Consider the following 15,831-nt stretch of genomic DNA (forward strand, 5'->3'; position numbering starts at 1 on the left):
TTGAGGAAAAGAGATACTGAGGAACTGCCTGAGGCAGCCATTCCCCCACCCTTGAGTAACTCAAAACCCTCAGTGCCATTTCCCCACTGCCATTGAGGAGGCTGTGAGATCCTTCTCTACAGAGGATAGTATCCAGATTAAGGATTCATATATCAACTTGCTCCATGCTTCTCTGCATCAGCTTTGGAGTCATGCGAATGCTCACTCCCATCACCTCCATTACTCCCAGTCTTCCAAGGAGGCTCCAGGATGAGTTTGAGGGGAGTGGCTGTGAGAGGAGGAGCCCTGGTACTGAGTCAGGCAGGAAACAGGAGGGCGGGAGATAGCGTATAAAGGGAGCCGGCCGGCCTTGAAGTTCACAACAGCAGTGCCAGCACTGAGAGGAGCAGGCTTGCAGCAACTGGCTCAAACCTTCAAGTCCTGATCTGCCTGCGACAACAAGCTTCTGGGTGGCCAGTGACCAGTTCTTCCCCAGGATGGGGACCATATCCAGAGCACCCTTGATCTTGGCCTGCTTGGCCCTCGCTTCTGCTGCCTCTGCAGGAGGTGAGTCGGGGTGGGGTAGCGGTTGCTGAGGAGCCTGCCTCCAAATAGCTCATCACCAGTTGACTTGTGAGACTTCTTTTTATGGACATTCTCACAGTGGGGCAGGAGAGGGACACCGAGAGATAGTTGCTAAGAAACACAAAAAATGGAGTCAGAGGCAACACAGGACAGGTGAATTTACAGGCTAAGGGATCTGGAGATGTCTGAGGAGGGACTGTGAGACGGGAGCAGGGGAGGCCCTCAGTCTACTGACCCGAGGAGCCTTGACTCACTGGTTAGAAGGCGAGTCAGGGATATCCACATTCACGCTCTACCAAGCACATACACTCTGCTTTGAAGTCTGAACAAAATGGAATGCCCACTCTGGATAGGAGGGAGACGCTTGGATATTATTCAGTAGATGTAGCCTGTGCCTGGCAAAGGTTCACCTCATTGTCCTGGTCCCTGGTCTTGTGCCTTCAGTCCAGCTATCGATGCCCACATTCTAAGTCAGACGGCTGAAGGAGGGCCAGTGAGAGGACTTAGTATGTAAAGGTGCTTGCCAAGCCTGGTGACCTGAATCCTATCCCAGTAACCCACATGGGAAGGAGAGAATTGACTCTCACAGTAGTCCTCTGACTTGCACTCACTCCAACACTTGGCTGGGCTTCCTACCCGAAGACCCTCTTTAAAAGGCCTGTAGGAGGAGGTCTGGGGAGAGGTGGGTCCCCTGGAAGCTAGAGGACCATCAGAGCAGTGGCTATGGGGGACAGTCATAAGACCCAAGCAAGGGAGATTCTGATGGAAGAAATGTACCTCCCTTCCCAGCCACATGTCACATTCCCTTTAGAAACGAACTCAGGGGCCAGGCAGTGGTGGCGCACGCCTTTAATCCCAGCACTCGGGAGGCAGAGGCAGGCGGATCTCTGTGAGTTTGAGACCAGCCTGGACTACCAAGCGAGTTCCAGGACAGCCTCCAAAGCCACAGAGAAACCCTGTCTCAAAAAACCAAAAAAAAAAAAAAAAAAAAAAAAGAAACGAACTCAGATTTTCTTAGAACCCAGCCACTCACATCAAGGTTGGTGTGGGAGAGCACGTCAGGGAGTGCTCCCACACAGTGGTCTTTCTCCATTCTCAGCCCCATGGCCTCTCCATCTTTTGCTTAGGATCAGGAAAGGACCTCTCAAAATTGCCTGACTTGTTCTTCCTTCCTCCAGCCTCCAAGCCTTCAGAGCCGAGAGAGATGAAGCCAGAGAGCCTCTTCCTGCACCTTCATGAAGGTGAGAGCCTCCAGCCCAAGAACTCCAATGGGGACAGACGCACTCAGGGTGGATTGCTGTGGTGCTGGGGGAGCAGCAGGAGACGAGGAGTTATGGGTCCTGACTGCCTCCCCTCTTGCCTCTAGTTGGCTATGCAGCACCGCCTTCCCCATCGCAAACACGGAGACTCCGAGTGGGTGACCACTTTGAAACTTCTCTGCGTGACCCTCTCTTTGAGGGACAAAAGGAAGGTAAGGCCACCACAGGCCCCTCTCAGTTGCCCTCTAGACCTCTAATTGGCACACTTCCTACTCTAAAGGGGGGGAGGGCCCCCCACCTACTGCTGTCTGACTAGAGGGGTAACTGCTCACACTGCCCGTCCTGTAGTGGAGCCCCCTGCATCTCCAGAAGAGCTGTTTGTCCAGGAGGAAGAGTGGCCCGCTTCCCCCAAGTCTGTAGAAAGCAGAGGTGAGTGTGGTCCTAGCCCTGCCCCATCCCGCCCGGCCCCCCCCCATACTTGTCTGATCACCACGCCCTTCACCCATCTTGCAGTGGGCCTTCCTACCCCTCAAGAAGCCATACCCCTGCAGGAAGAGCAGCCCCCTCCCCAAGTCTCCATTGAACAGAAGGAAAGTAAGTGACCCCCCTTTACTCCAGAACGTGGGCTTTGGAGGCCAACAGGGTGGGGAGCTCTGCCACTTATGCCCATTACTTGTCTGAGCCTTGTCTGGCAACAGCGCAGCCCTGGGTTTGATCACCAGCGCCACAAGTGGTTGTGGTGGCAGTCATCTGTAATCCCAGCTCTCGGGAGGAGGCGGGAGGAGGCTCGAGCACCAGATGTTATCCTCCGCTTCTTAGAGTTCAAGGCTAGCCTGGGGGCACATGAAGCCCTTCCTTTAAAAAGAGGAGGGAAGGAGATAGGGAATAATGCTGTCTTAGGTACAGGATTAAATGATGTAAGATGGCATTTGTTTTTTGCTTCTGTTGAGCTACTTCTTGTGTGGGGACTGGGAGGTGCCCGTTCTACAGGTGCCCATCCTAACACGCCTTCTGCTCACACTTCTGCCCTAGTATACCCATCTGTCCAACATCAGGAGGAGATCGTCCATGCCAGGCAGAAAGAGGGTGAGTGTCTGTCTGTCCCAGTGCCTTAGCCCTCAGGCTCAGACCCCCGGAGAGAGGCAGGACCTGAGCCTCAGGAAGGAGTAATGCAGCCTGAGCATGCCAGGTTCGTGGTGTAGTTACCTTTCCCTTCCAGAGACTGACGGTAAGGAGCCCAGATTAGCTTCTAGTTTCCAACACATGCTCCCGATCCTCTCTCTTCAACCCAAGGGCTTCCAATTCTTCCAGCTCATCCACTCTTAGCGGACTCCTCTCCACTGTTTTCCTGTTCTAGAGAGGCCAGGCCCTTCCGTGGTCCAGGGTTCTCCAGGACCTCGATCTTGGAATCCAGCCCAGCACTGCCAGCAGGGCCGGAGAGGTGGCTGGGGCTACCGGCTGGATGGCTTCCCTCCTGGACGGCCTTCTGCAGACAATCTGAACCAGATCTGCCTTCCTGAGCGCCAACACGTGGTGTATGGCCCCTGGAACCTGCCGCAGACTGGCTACTCCCACCTCAGTCGCCAAGGAGAGGCTCTCAATTTGCTGGAGACTGGCTATTCCCGCTGCTGTCGCTGCCGCAGCCACACTAACCGCCTAGATTGTGCAAAGCTTGTGGTAAGGGTTTCACTGCCGGTGCTGGGGTGTCTCTTAGCCTCCAGACAGTGTATGTATGTGTGTGCATGCCTCTGTGTCTGCGTGTGCGTGCGTGCGTGCGTGCGTGCGTAAGGGCTGCACACTTCACCCTGGGTACAAAGGAGCCTCGGGTCTCTTTCACTGGCTCTACCTAAAAGGCCTCCTCAGTATGCCCGGAGAGCACAGGACAGCCATGCCGCTTTCTTTACCTGACCTGGGTCCCGTTCCTGGAACCTGGGAGGAAGGCAGGAACATGGACAATGGATCGCTGGGCTGACCCACCCCTCTCGCTCTAGTGGGAGGACGCAATGACCAGGTTCTGTGAGACCGAGTTGTCTGTCAAGACCCGACCCCACCGGTGCTGCAAGCAGCAGGGGGAGGAGCGATTCTCTTGCTTCCAGGAGGAAGCCCCTCAGCCACACTACGTGCCCCAGCCCTGCCCCGCCCACCAGACTGCCTTGTCCTCGGGGCCCCAGCTGCCTTTTCCCCCGGGGTTGCCCACTCTACACAATGTCAAAAACATCTGTGTCCTGAGACGCTTCCGCTCCGTGCCGCGCAACCTCCCAGCTACTGACCCCATCCAGAGGCAGCTGCAGGCCCTGACCCGGCTGGAGATGGAGTTCCAGCGCTGCTGCCGCCAGGGCCACAACCACACCTGCATGCGGAACGCCGTAAGTGGGCTCCCAGCCACCTCAGGAGCCTGTCTGCCTGCCCGCCTGTCCGCCCAGCTCCAACTGCTGACTCTACCGCCATCCGGCATGCTCTTCCCATGAGCACACCTGCGTCTGTCTGCTTGTGATTGTCCGTCCATCCGTTGTGTCTGTCGTCTGAGTCTGTTCACCTTGAGTCTTCGTGCTGTCGTCCTGGGCTCAACCACCCGTGACCTGTCTGCTATCCATCCGTCCGTCCGTCCAGCTCTGGCCTCCGCTGACCCTCTGTACCTTCTGTCCCAGCTCATCTCCAGTGCCCAACTAGGAGCTAATCTGTGTCCTTCCCTCCCATCGCCCCAAGCCCACACAGCCACAGCTGCCTCCTGGTCCTCTAGTTCCTCACCCGGCCCTTTTGGATGATAGTGTTAAGTTGCGGCCAGGGTCGGAGGGGTCAAGCAGCCCGGCCTCTGACTTGTGTCTCTGGTCCGCAGTGGGAAGACACCCTGGATGAGTACTGTGATCGGGAGCTGGCTATAAAGACCCACCCCCACTCGTGCTGCCACTACCCTCCTAGCCCCGCCCGGGACGAATGCTTTGACCGCCGGGCTCCCTATCCCAACTATGACCGGGATATCTTGACTGTTGACCTCAGCCGAGTCACCCCCAACCTCATGGGCCATCTCTGTGGAAATGGAAGAGTTCTCACCAAGCAGTGAGTCTTACCTAGATCTTCCCAATCCTCTTGCCTGTCCAAACCTCCTCCTTCCTGGGGTGCCCTTGGGGAAAACAAAATCATGACCTCCAAGGACCATTTGGGTAGTTTGTGGGGGGAGAGGGGTGTCTTAAAAGAGTTTCACTCTGTGGTCAAGGCTGATCTTGAATGGAACCAAGCATCCTGCCTCGGTACCTATGCCAAGTAATAGGCATAGGCCACTATCTGTGGCCCTGACAGCCTCTGGATGCACAGACCCTGATTCCCTCCTCTCTCATCCCAACCCCAGTAAACAGATCCCTGGATTGATCCAGAACATGACCGCCCGCTGCTGTGTCCTGCCCTTCCCAGAACAGGCCTGCTGTGGCGAAGAAGAGGTGAGTGTGTGGGGAGGAGGCTGAGGTAGAGGTGGCCCTTCTCCCTAGTCCCTCAAGCCTGTCACAGAGGTCACATGAGGAAAGAACCAGGCCTTTCTCAGCCTTCCAGATGCCTTCCCTCCTGACTCGACCTATTATCCCTGCCCTGGGCCTCAGATGTCTGGCATTTCTAGATGTGCACATCTGTCACAAGGAATCTTGCTGTGCTGGGGAAACTTGCATAGTCTCTGGGCCTCAGGAGGAAATCCAGTGGGCAAGCAGTGGACGATGACCCAAGGAGGACCAGGGGCCCCCAAGCCAACCCCGGACCACCCCTCCCCATCATCTCTTCTTTACATTCCGTTTTCAGAAACTAGCCTTCATAGAGGACCTCTGCGGCCCCCGAAAGAACTCCTGGAAAGATCCTGCCCTCTGCTGTAGCCTGTCTCCTGGGGACAAACAAGCCAACTGCTTCAATACCAACTATCTGAGAAATGTGGCTTTAGTGTCTGGAGACACAGTGGATGCCACTGGCCAGAGGGAGCAGGGCCCAACTGCAGGAACAAATGCCAACCCCGCCCCTGGGTCCAAGGAAGAAAAATGAGTCACCCCGAGCCTCAGAGGATTAGATGGGGAACCCCGCCCTCCTCCACCCTCCTTGAGCACTCATTACAATAAATGCCTCTTGGATTCGGCATCCTCATTGTCCTCAGTGCACAAACACACCCTCCTAAACTCCCTGGCTCACTGCCCGGTCTCCACTCTGAACAGGGGGTGTTCCTCAGGCGGTGGGACCACAGCTAACAGGCTTGCCTTCACGCGTCATCGTGACCTTAATCAAGTATTTTAAGAGAACACCACCCCAGTAAAGAGCTGTTGAGATTCAAAGTGAAAAAGACGGAGCCCATGTTCTTCATGAGCCTCGGCCCCGCCTGACATTTTAATTCTGCTGTGCTCAGGATGGAGTCGGCCTCTTGACAACTAAACACTTCCACTGAGCTATGTCCCCACGTCCCCAGCTCAGGTTGTGTGGTCTCTGTGCACTGTGCAGGTAGGTGTGCAGACATGGTGTGGAGGCCAGATGTCCTAGTCTGCCGTCTGTCTGCCTTTCCGCTTGCTGAGGCAGGGTCTCTGACTGAATCTGGGATTCACGCTGAGGATCCTCAAGGATCCACCTGCCCACTGACTCACAGACCCACACCAGCACCTCTGGCTTACATTTAGGCCTAGAGATCCCAAGTCAGTGGCAAGCACTTACTATCTCCCAGCCCCAACCTGGCATTTTAAATCACTTTCAAACCCTTAAGAGTTCCCACTTTGGCTCATTATCAGTTTGCTGAACCCTCATTATGATCACGTAAGACTTGGGAAATACACTCTTTTTTGTTTGTTTTGGTTTTTGGTTTTTCGAGACAGGGTTTCTCTGTATTGTTTTGGAGGCTGTCCTGGAACTCGTTCTGTAGACCAGGCTGGCCTCGAATTCACAGAGATCCGCCTGCCTTTGCCTCCCGAGTGCTGGGATTAAAGGCATGCGCCACCAATGCCATGTTGAAATACACATTTTAAAAACACACAGCCCCTGCCCTGATCATTCACAGTCCAAGAACCTGTTTGCATGCATGACTGTTGTACAGGGTGCCAGTGTGCTCCGAGCATGCAAGACCTGAGTGGGGTTGAGCTGCAGGCAGCGCATGGCACTGGGATAGCATGTCAGCAAAGCTTCCACCGCAGCAGAGAGGTGGAAGGGGGGGGGCGGGCTCAAGACCAGGCTGAATGAACGAAGGTCTCAAGCACAAGCACCGAGTACCTCTGGCGTCCTCCTTGGCTAGCTAGAATGATACAAGGCCACCGGGAGTTTCCAGCGAAGATGTGCTCGAATTTGCTATTGAAAATGTCTAATCAGCAGCCAGCCAGGCAGGAATGCCATGTTCCCAGGCCAGGGGATTGAACTCCAGCCCTGAGATAAACCAGACTAGGACAGACAAGCCCCCCGAAGCTGCCCCGGAACCCTGAGCCTCGAGGCTGGGAACTCCTGGGGGCTGCGAGGGTCCTCTGTGACCCGGGTGGCAGCACATCTTTGCGGAACCACAGACTTCCAGGCCCCAGTTCTGGCAGAGAGGATGCACCAACGCCGGTCATGCACCCTGGCTGGGATCCAACCCACACCAGCGGCTTCCTGCCCCGCCACCGCCTTCTATTTATTTTTTTTGGTCAGTGGTTGTTCCTAAGCAACTACTTAGCAGATCCTTCCTGTCTGTCAGCGTTAGGGCCAATAAGCAGGCAGTCACAGCTCATCGCCCCACCCCAGCCCCTGTCCCGAGCTCAAGAGCTCCAGTACGCTTGCGCAGAAGTCTCAGGCACTCTGACCAGAGCGAGTGAGCTGGAGAAACCGAGTCACACCCGAGTTCGCTTCTGTCTTTAGCCGTCTGTAGCACAGCTCCAAGTTGCAGTCCCGGCCGGCCGCCCGCCCGCGGTGGTTCACAGTGTGTTGGGAAAGAAGGGAAGTGGAAAGTGGAAAGACTATATGGTAAGCAGCCTCGAAGAAGGAACCAGACTAAGGACTAAGACGCAAGCCTTGTTAGTAACTAGGCGGTGAGTTTGGACAGCATAAAGTGAGTTGCTGTTACCAAGGAAAAGGGGAAGTGTTAAAATTTACAGCAATTAGATGTGAAAATAAACTAGTAAGATAGAATTGAAACAGCGTGGTGGTGCACACTTTAATCCCAGCACTCAAAAGACAGAGGCAGGTGGATCTCTGAGTTCAAGGCCAACCTGGGCTACAGAATGAGTTCCAGGACAGTCAGCGCTACACATAAACCCTGTCTTCAAAAACCAAAGGGAAAAAAAGTTAAGTTTATGGAAGACACAGGAGTCAGAGCTCCTGGGGAGAACTGAATCCCACGGAGCTAGGGAGAGACTCAGTGACAATCGCACTGGCTGCTCTTACAGAGGACCCAGATTTGATTTCCAGCATCCACATGGTGGCTCACAGCTCTGTAACTTGAGTTCCAGGGATCCGAAGCCTGCTAGCCCCAACACATATAGGCATGCAGACAAAACAGAATTAATCAATCTTTTAAAAATTAAAAATAGTTCAGATTTTTGTTGGAAGGAATTGGAGACATGGCTTAGCAGTTAGGAAAACCTGAGTTTGGTTCCCAGGAGTCAGGTAGCTCACATCTGCCTGCAACTACAGATCCTCGGATCCCATTCTCTCCACCAGAACCTATACACACATTGCAGCCATGTGGCATACAAACAATTAAAATACAAAAAAGATTGTGGTGGTGCCTCAAGTCCTTAATCCCTGAATTTGGGAGGCAGAGGCCAGTGGATCTTCATGAGTTTGAGGCCAGCCTGGTCCACATAGTTCCAGGACAATCAGGACTACATAAGCCCTGTCTCAAAAATAAATAAATTAATGAATAAATATATGTAAAGCGGACTGGAAGGAAAGCATAAAAAGAAATCAAATGAGACCAGGGGTGGTGACACTCACCTTTAATCCCAGCACTTGGGAGGCAGAGGCAGTCGGATCTCTGTGAGTTTGAGGCCAGCCTGGTTGGTCTACAGAGTGAGTTCCGGGACAGCCTCCAAAACAGTACAGAGAAAGCCAGTCTCGAAAAACAAAACAAAACAAAACAAAAAGAAAGAAAGAAAAAGAAAGAGGGCAGGGGGAACAGTGAGCATGGTGTCCTGTACCTATAGTCTCAGGCACTCGGGAGGATGAGGCAGGAGGATTAGGAATTCAAGGCCTCTTAGAGCTGTTGAGTGAGTTTAAGACAAGCCAGGGGACCTTAGACTCTCCAAAGTAGCACGGGAAAAGTGAACTCAATGAGCCATGCCTGCAACAGTAAACTTGGGAGTTAAAACAAGAGGAGCCATGAAACAGAGGATGGAGGAGGGGGGGAAGAATAGATGGAGAGACGGCTCAGCAGTGAAGAGCACTGGCTGCTCTTCCAGAGGACCCGGGTTCAATACCTAGCACCCACCTGGCAGCTCACAACTGTCTGTGACTCCGGTTCCTAGGGATCCAATGCCATCTTCTGGCTTCCATGAATACTAGGCATGCATGTGGTGAACAGACATACATGCAGACAAAACATATAAAAAGCTAAATTACATATTTTTTTGGGGGGGTTTCCAGACAGGGTTTCTCTGTATTGTTTTGGAGGCTGTCCTGGAACTAGCTCTTGTAGATCAGGCTGGCCTCGAACTCACAGAGATCCACCTTCCTCTGCCTCCCGAGTGCTGGGATTAAAGGCGTGCACCACCAACACCCAGCTCTAAATTACTTATTTTAAACCTTATAAAATATGTATGTATAAGTGTGTGTGTGTTTTCTAGGACAGCCTAGGTTATCCAGAGAGATCCTGTCTCAAAAACCAAAACAACTTAAGAGCACCATCCAGATGTGATATCAACACCTCAATTTTTTAAAAGATTTATTTATTATTGCTGTGCCCAAGTTGCAAAGATCCCCAGAGACCACCAGGAAGACAGACCCACTAAACTGTAAAAGCAAGGTTTTAATTGTATTTGTTTATCCAACCATGACAGGGACCTCGTCTAGCAAGCTGACACAGCAGCCTCCAGAGGGAGTGAAGTTTCCTGTCTACTGCTAGGTTTTAAAGACAAAAGTTACAGGATTACATCAGTAGGTACAGGTTGGTTTCTGATTGGTTAACATTTGGGGAACAATCAAGAGATTTTTCAAAGTCATATTTTTGGCGTGTAATACCCGTGTACCCATTTTTCTCAGAGGTTGGTAGTGGGAGGGAACATTCTGTGGTTTCTATGGCTTTCAGGTGGTCTATTGTACCAATATTTTTCAGAATTGAATTTCCTGGAGACTACAAGGGAGTTTCTTTGGCAGTCAAACAATCCCCAGGATGCAAGTACCAAGGAGGCTAGGGGTGTTTGGAGTTCCTTTGTGTTCAGTTTTGGTTCTAAGCCTGTTGTATACAACATAGTCTCTAGGAGTGAAGGCTGGCAGAAGGGTTGATCTGGAGTTTCGTCTCTTCAATTATGTATAGTGTTCTGCCTGCATGTATCCCTACAGGCCAGAAGAGGGCACCAGATCCTATTACACATGGTTGTGAGCCATCATGTGACTGCTGGGAATTGAACTCAGGACCTCTGGATGGGCAGGTAGTGTTCTTAACCTCTGAGCCATCTCTCCAGTCCAATACTTTAATTTTAATAGTTTATTAAAGTAATCTAAGCCTCAATTATCTATCCCACTAGACTTGGAAATTAATTTCATGTCTTCTAGGTAGAAAGAGAGGATGGGACTTCCATGATCCTAAGAGCACAGATCTTTCTTTCAAGATGAGATCTATACTTAAATTTGAATGCAATTTATTTTTTACGATAAAAAATGTGGCTAAAATCATAGTAATAGCTGGGCAGTGGTGGCACACATCTTTAATCCTAGCACTCAGGAAGCAGAAACAGGCAGATCTCTGAGTTCAAGGCCAGCCTAGTCTACAGAGTGAGTTCTTTTTTTTTTTTTTTTTTTTTTTTTTTTGGTTTTTTCGAGACAGGGTTTCTCTGTGGCTTTGGAGGCTGTCCTGGAACTCCCTTGGTAGTCCAGGCTGGTCTCGAACTTACAGAGATCCGCCTGCCTCTGCCTCCCGAGTGCTGGGATTAAAGGCGTGTGCCACCAATGCCCGGCTGAGTGAGTTCTTTTTTAAAAATATCTATTTATTTATTATATATACAATGTTCTGTCTACATGCCAGAAGAGGGCACCAGATTGAATTGTAGATGGTTGTGAGCTGCCATGTGGTTGCTGGGAATAGAACTCAGAATCTCTGGAAGAGCAGTCAGTGCTCTTAACCTCTGAGCCATCTCTCCAGCCCCCAGAGTGAGTTCTAGGACATTCAACACTGTTACACAAAGAAACCCTGTCTTGAAAAACAAAACAAATAAATAATAACATAAAAATAAAGAGGTCAGGGAGTGGTGACCCACACCTTTAGTCCCAACATTTGGGAGGCAGAAACTGGTGTATCTTAGTGATTGTGAGGCCAGCCTGGTCTACAAAGTGAGTTTCAGGCAAGAGAAGGTACTGAAAACAAAACAAAACAATAATGAAGAAAGGAAGGAAGGAAGGAAAAGAAAGAAGGAAGGAAGGAAGGAAGGGAAGAAACAAAGAAGGAAGGAAAGAAAGAAAGAAAGAAAGAAAGAAAGAAAGAAAGAAAGAAAGAAAGAAAGAAAGAAAGAAAGAAAGAAAAAAGAGGAAAGAGGAAAAGGAAAGACACTAGAGGGTTGGTGGTGTGTCTCAGTGACATTACATCAGCATGAAGCAGTGTTTACGGCTGGAGTCACACACACAGAGCACAGAGACCTGGCAACGGCCCTACCTCTCTTACAAGGAGACATTGTAGCCGGTTCCTGAGCCTGATCCAATTAAGCCACTTTCAAAATTTCCAAGCATGGAATCTCAGTAACATTTTGCTGTTTCTATTTACTTAGAGTTGAGCTGATTAGCTACACAGTAATACATCACAAACCTACCAAAGGGTTTACGCTCACTGATGCTTTGTAGATACCTTTTAAGTTTATTTCACTTTGAGACAGTTTAACTATTGAGGATTAGCTGGTCTTTGAACTTGTGATTCTCCAGCCCAAAGGGCATATGTGCTGGAATTTTAAGTATGGACCATGCCTGGCTCTATGTTTGTTTTTTGTTTTTCAAGACAGGGTTTCTTCATATAACCTTGGCTGTCCTGGAACTCACTCTGTAGATTAGGCTGGTGTCAACCTCAGAGATGGACCTACCTCTGCCTCCCAAATGCTGGGATTAAAGGCGTGCACCACACCCCAGTTTCTCTTTCATATTTTTTAAAAGTCCCGTTTAATCAGAATTTCTAATCTTTATGTTTTTTGCAAACATTTTTTCTTCTGTGGGAATTTACAAATTTTCATAAAATTTTAAGGTGCTTTTAACATGAAGTTCACAGCATCTCCTGATTTTTTTTTCTTTGAGATAACTCTAATGTAAACCAGGCTGACCTCAGTTTGCTACATAGAGAGTACAAACTTCAACTCTTACTCCCATCTCCACCCTCAGGTGCTAGGCTAACAGGCACGCACAGCCACTGTTGCATGTCTTAATCTCAGGCAGAGGTAGAGACAGGTGGATCTCTGTGAGTTCAAGGCTACCCTGGTCTACAGAGTTCCAGGACAGCCAGAGATACACAGAGAAACCTGTCTGGAAAAAACAAACAAGAAAAGAAGGGAGGGAGGGAGGAAGGAGCCCAACTTTAATTACTCCGGAAACAAGGCCAAAATTGGGTAAGGAAACCTCATGAAATTAAAAGGGTTTTGTAGAGCAAAAGAAAGAGTAGACAGCCTGCAGGTGGGAAAGTCTTTTCCACTTATACATCTGACAGTGGATCAATATCTAGAATACACAAAGAACTCAAGAAACTAAACAAGAGACCAACCCACCCAAGGAATGGGCTTATGAAATGAACAGACCAGACAAGTCTCATGGAACACAAATGCCCAAGAATATGGAAAATGTTTAATGTTCCTGGCCATCAGAGAAACACAAGTCAGAACCACTTTGAGATTCCATCTCACCCTAGTCAGAATTGTAGTCATTAAGAAAACAAACACCACCAGTGTTGACAGGGATGTGGACAGAAAGGAACCTTATACTCCACTGAGGAGCTGAAAACTAGTCCTGCCAGTGTGGACACCAGGACGCAGGCTTCTGAGAAAACTGAGAATAGTTCTTCCTATGACACAGCTGCTACACTCAAGGGTGTTCATTCAACATGTCAGAGCTACTCACTCATTGATGTTTATTGTAGCGCGTCCACAATAGCCAAATGAAGGAACCAACCTAGGTGTCCAAAAACAGAGGGCTAGGTGAGGAAAACCACGCATGTGCTCAGCACACAGAGGCCACAGGCTTCTCCCACAAACGCTCCCACTTGACTTCTGAAGGCAGGGTGTGCCCAGGCTGCATGGCTAAGGAGCTCTAGTGGTCCCTGTCTTCCACCTCTGCCTCTCTAAAACTGAAACTACAGGCACAGGGCACCATGATCTCGGAGCTCACCAGGGGCGGGAAGGCCCGCAAGGACTCGGCAGTCTCAAAGACAAACAGTGACACTGGAGACGCGAAGCTGAAACGCGGCTCAGCCAGCGCGGTGCTGGACCTCCTCCATGGGAAATGTCCCAACCCCCGGGTCGCAGTGAATGGGTAGATGGAAAGCGGGTTGTGGGCTCGAGAGCAGGGTCCCTGTGTCTGCGGTGGCTGCCAGCAGGCGACCTGAGAGATTACGGAGAGCCTCCCCGGTTGCCACACTAATGCTGATCTTTTGTTTAAGTTAAAGGGTCGCTCGGTGGAACACGAACCACGTGGAGTTTATTAAAGGGGGGTGTGAGAGGGGGAGAAGAGGGAGGGATGAAGAGAGACAGAGAGAGGGGAGCAAAGGGCAAGAGAGCAGGAGGAGCAAGAGCACAAGGGAGAGAACGAGAGAGCGTAAATGGGCAGGCGTAGTAGTCTTCTAAAGGGGTCCTTTGCGCCAGCGTGCAGACTATGCAACCATGGAACCCTGGGCTAACCAGATACTGTCTGAGTGCATTCTGCCAGGTGACAGGGGCAGGCCAGCGTAATGCCTGAATCCTTAAAGAGTGTGTGTGTGTGTGTGTGCGCGTGTGTGTGTGTGTGTGTGTGTGTGTGTGTGCGTGTGTGTGAGAGAGAGAGAGAGAGAGAGAGAGAGAGAGAGAGAGAGAGAGAGAGAGAGAGAGTAGCCTGTGTACCTGTGTGTTGTAGTCACCATCCCCCCATTTTGGCAGCCATGACAAGCTAACATGTGCTCGAATGACCTTGCCGCTCCTGTCCTGGTCACTAGGAGGTCAGATGCCCTCCTCATGGCAAGGAAGCAATCAGAAGTTAGCTGGTGGGGCTGTGCTTTACAGCTCTGCATGTGCTTTAGGAACAAGAGCACAACAGTGACTTGCAGAGCACAGCAACCGCCCTGGGAGGGACTATGGGTCATGACATCCAGTTGATCAACACAGGGCAGGTCGTCCAAGCCTGGAAGCACACCAGTCCTGAGACTGTTTCACACCCCTAGACACTCCCCTTACGCTGCCCTTTAAGGTCCCTGCCTCGAGGGTTCTCAGGGTCTTTCTCCAGCCATTCGCCATGGTGGATGGATGAAGGTCCCAAGCTAATGGGTTAGCTCGCTAAACAACTACAATAAAAAGCTCTTTGCTTTGGCATTGAAATGGACCTCAGTGATTTTAGGGTTCAGAATTTGGACACAACAGTGTGTGTTCATGTGAATGTGTGCCCATGCATGCTAGAGATATAAAGTCAAGTCTCCCAGCTGAGCCGTTTCCCAGCTCCCACATGGATTTTCATTTTATTTTACTTTATTTCCATTTTCGGGAATGTGGATGCAATGAGAGACAATTGCTGAGAGTAACCATTGGTTTATAGGACCTCTTGTAAATATTTCCAGCCCTGGAAGGTCCTAAATAAGGATAGCATAGTAAAAGCCATCTTTATATTCCTACTGTATTCTCAGAGACTAACACAGTTAAGCTTCTATGTCTCTGTGCCTGCTTATCTTCCTGTGTAGCATACTTTCAAGGCCTGCAGTCCAGACTCCCCCTGCCACAGACTTGTGTCCTTGGAACATATCCTGCCAAGACCAAGCTCCCTGCTTCAAAGCAATAGCCTCTCCCACCTAACCACGCCCCTGCTCTGCCAAGCTTCCTGCTTCAACCACTGTAAGAATCCTTGTGAGAAAATAAAAAATTGCAGCTTGATCAGAGAGCCTACTTGCTGTCTGTCCTTGTGTCTCTTGTCCCTTTCCGTCCAGGTTCCTGTGGGCTCGACCTTCGTTGTGTCCTGCTGGCCAGGGCAGACAATCATATCAAGTTAGTGTCTGAGTCACTGTTCTATTACTGTGAAGAGACACCATAGCTAAGGCCAACTCCTATAAAGAGAAAGCAATTGATTGGGGGCTTACAGCTTCAGATGTTATGATCATCACGGCGGGGAGCGGACAGGCGGCGCACTGGAGCAGTATCGGGGGGCTGATTCCTAGGGAGTAGTGGGGGGGGCAGGAGGAGAGAACCTGGCATGGACCCTGAGAGAAAGAAAACTTGGGACAGAAGGGACTGGAAGCTGAGGAAAGACAATGTGCTCAGTCAAGGTCTGGTGTCCCCACAGTACACAGTTTGTTCACGTTGATTAAAAGTAAAGTAGCGCACACCTTTAATCCCAGCACTCGGGAGGCAGAGGCAGGTGGATCTCTGTGAGTTCCAGGCCAGCCTGGTCTACAAGAGCTAGTTCCAGGACAGCCTCCAAAGCCACAGAGAATCCCTGTCTCGAAAAACCAAAAAAAAAAAAAAAAAAAAAAAAAAAAAACCAACAAGGATGAGGAATAGAGCCAAACCTATTTGGTGCTTATCTGTGACCCAGGCACTTGAGGCCCAGGCAGCAGGACCAAGGTCAACATCACTCACTATAAAAGGAGTTCAGAGCACTGGACAGTGGACAACTTTGCTCTCAACTAATGAGAAGGCTGAGGCAGAAGGATCACAGTTCAACACCTGGCTGG

At 50.6% G+C, this 15,831-nt stretch overlaps 1 protein-coding gene and 2 long non-coding RNA genes across 4 annotated transcripts; 2 read left to right on the forward strand and 1 right to left on the reverse strand.

Annotated features, from left to right (window-relative positions):
- The first annotated feature begins 414 nt into the window (after window positions 1-414).
- On the forward strand, window positions 415-5,933 carry Ecm1 (extracellular matrix protein 1). 2 transcript variants are annotated; one of them, XM_005084326.4, is made up of 11 exons: window positions 415-546; window positions 1,743-1,805; window positions 1,931-2,035; window positions 2,172-2,252; window positions 2,337-2,417; window positions 2,856-2,909; window positions 3,181-3,500; window positions 3,815-4,189; window positions 4,660-4,880; window positions 5,170-5,257; window positions 5,607-5,933. In XM_005084326.4, the coding sequence occupies exons 1-11, from the start codon at window positions 477-479 to the stop codon at window positions 5,838-5,840; spliced, it is 1,692 nt and encodes a 563-aa protein (XP_005084383.1). In that variant the 5' UTR covers window positions 415-476; the 3' UTR covers window positions 5,841-5,933. The 2 variants fall into 2 exon arrangements, with proteins under 2 accessions (XP_005084383.1, XP_040608151.1); XM_040752217.1 differs by lacking the exon at window positions 3,815-4,189.
- On the reverse strand, window positions 540-3,181 carry LOC121142400. Its single transcript, XR_005879420.1, has 3 exons — window positions 3,030-3,181; window positions 1,598-1,869; window positions 540-675 (listed from the first exon to the last, which is right to left on the reverse strand). It is a non-coding gene; the product is annotated as an uncharacterized LOC121142400 (long non-coding RNA).
- A 1,488-nt stretch (window positions 5,934-7,421) lies between the features above and the next one.
- LOC121142401 lies at window positions 7,422-15,046 on the forward strand. The gene is made up of 3 exons (XR_005879421.1): window positions 7,422-7,763; window positions 9,797-10,387; window positions 14,845-15,046. It is a non-coding gene; the product is annotated as an uncharacterized LOC121142401 (long non-coding RNA).
- Window positions 15,047-15,831: the final 785 nt, after the last annotated feature.

The sequence above is a fragment of the Mesocricetus auratus genome, unplaced genomic scaffold, assembly GCF_017639785.1.
Source record: "Mesocricetus auratus isolate SY011 unplaced genomic scaffold, BCM_Maur_2.0 Super-Scaffold_100009, whole genome shotgun sequence".
NCBI lineage: Eukaryota > Metazoa > Chordata > Mammalia > Rodentia > Cricetidae > Mesocricetus > Mesocricetus auratus.

Bases quoted from the DNA above. Each gene is read 5' to 3' on its own strand.
- Ecm1 (XM_005084326.4), top strand. From the start codon at position 477: ATGGGGACCATATCCAGAGCACCCTTGATCTTGGCCTGCTTGGCCCTC. The intron at 2,036-2,171 runs GTAAGGCCACCA...CCCGTCCTGTAG, and splicing joins CTTTGAGGGACAAAAGGAAG to TGGAGCCCCCTGCATCTCCA. The intron at 2,253-2,336 runs GTGAGTGTGGTC...CCCATCTTGCAG, and splicing joins CAAGTCTGTAGAAAGCAGAG to TGGGCCTTCCTACCCCTCAA.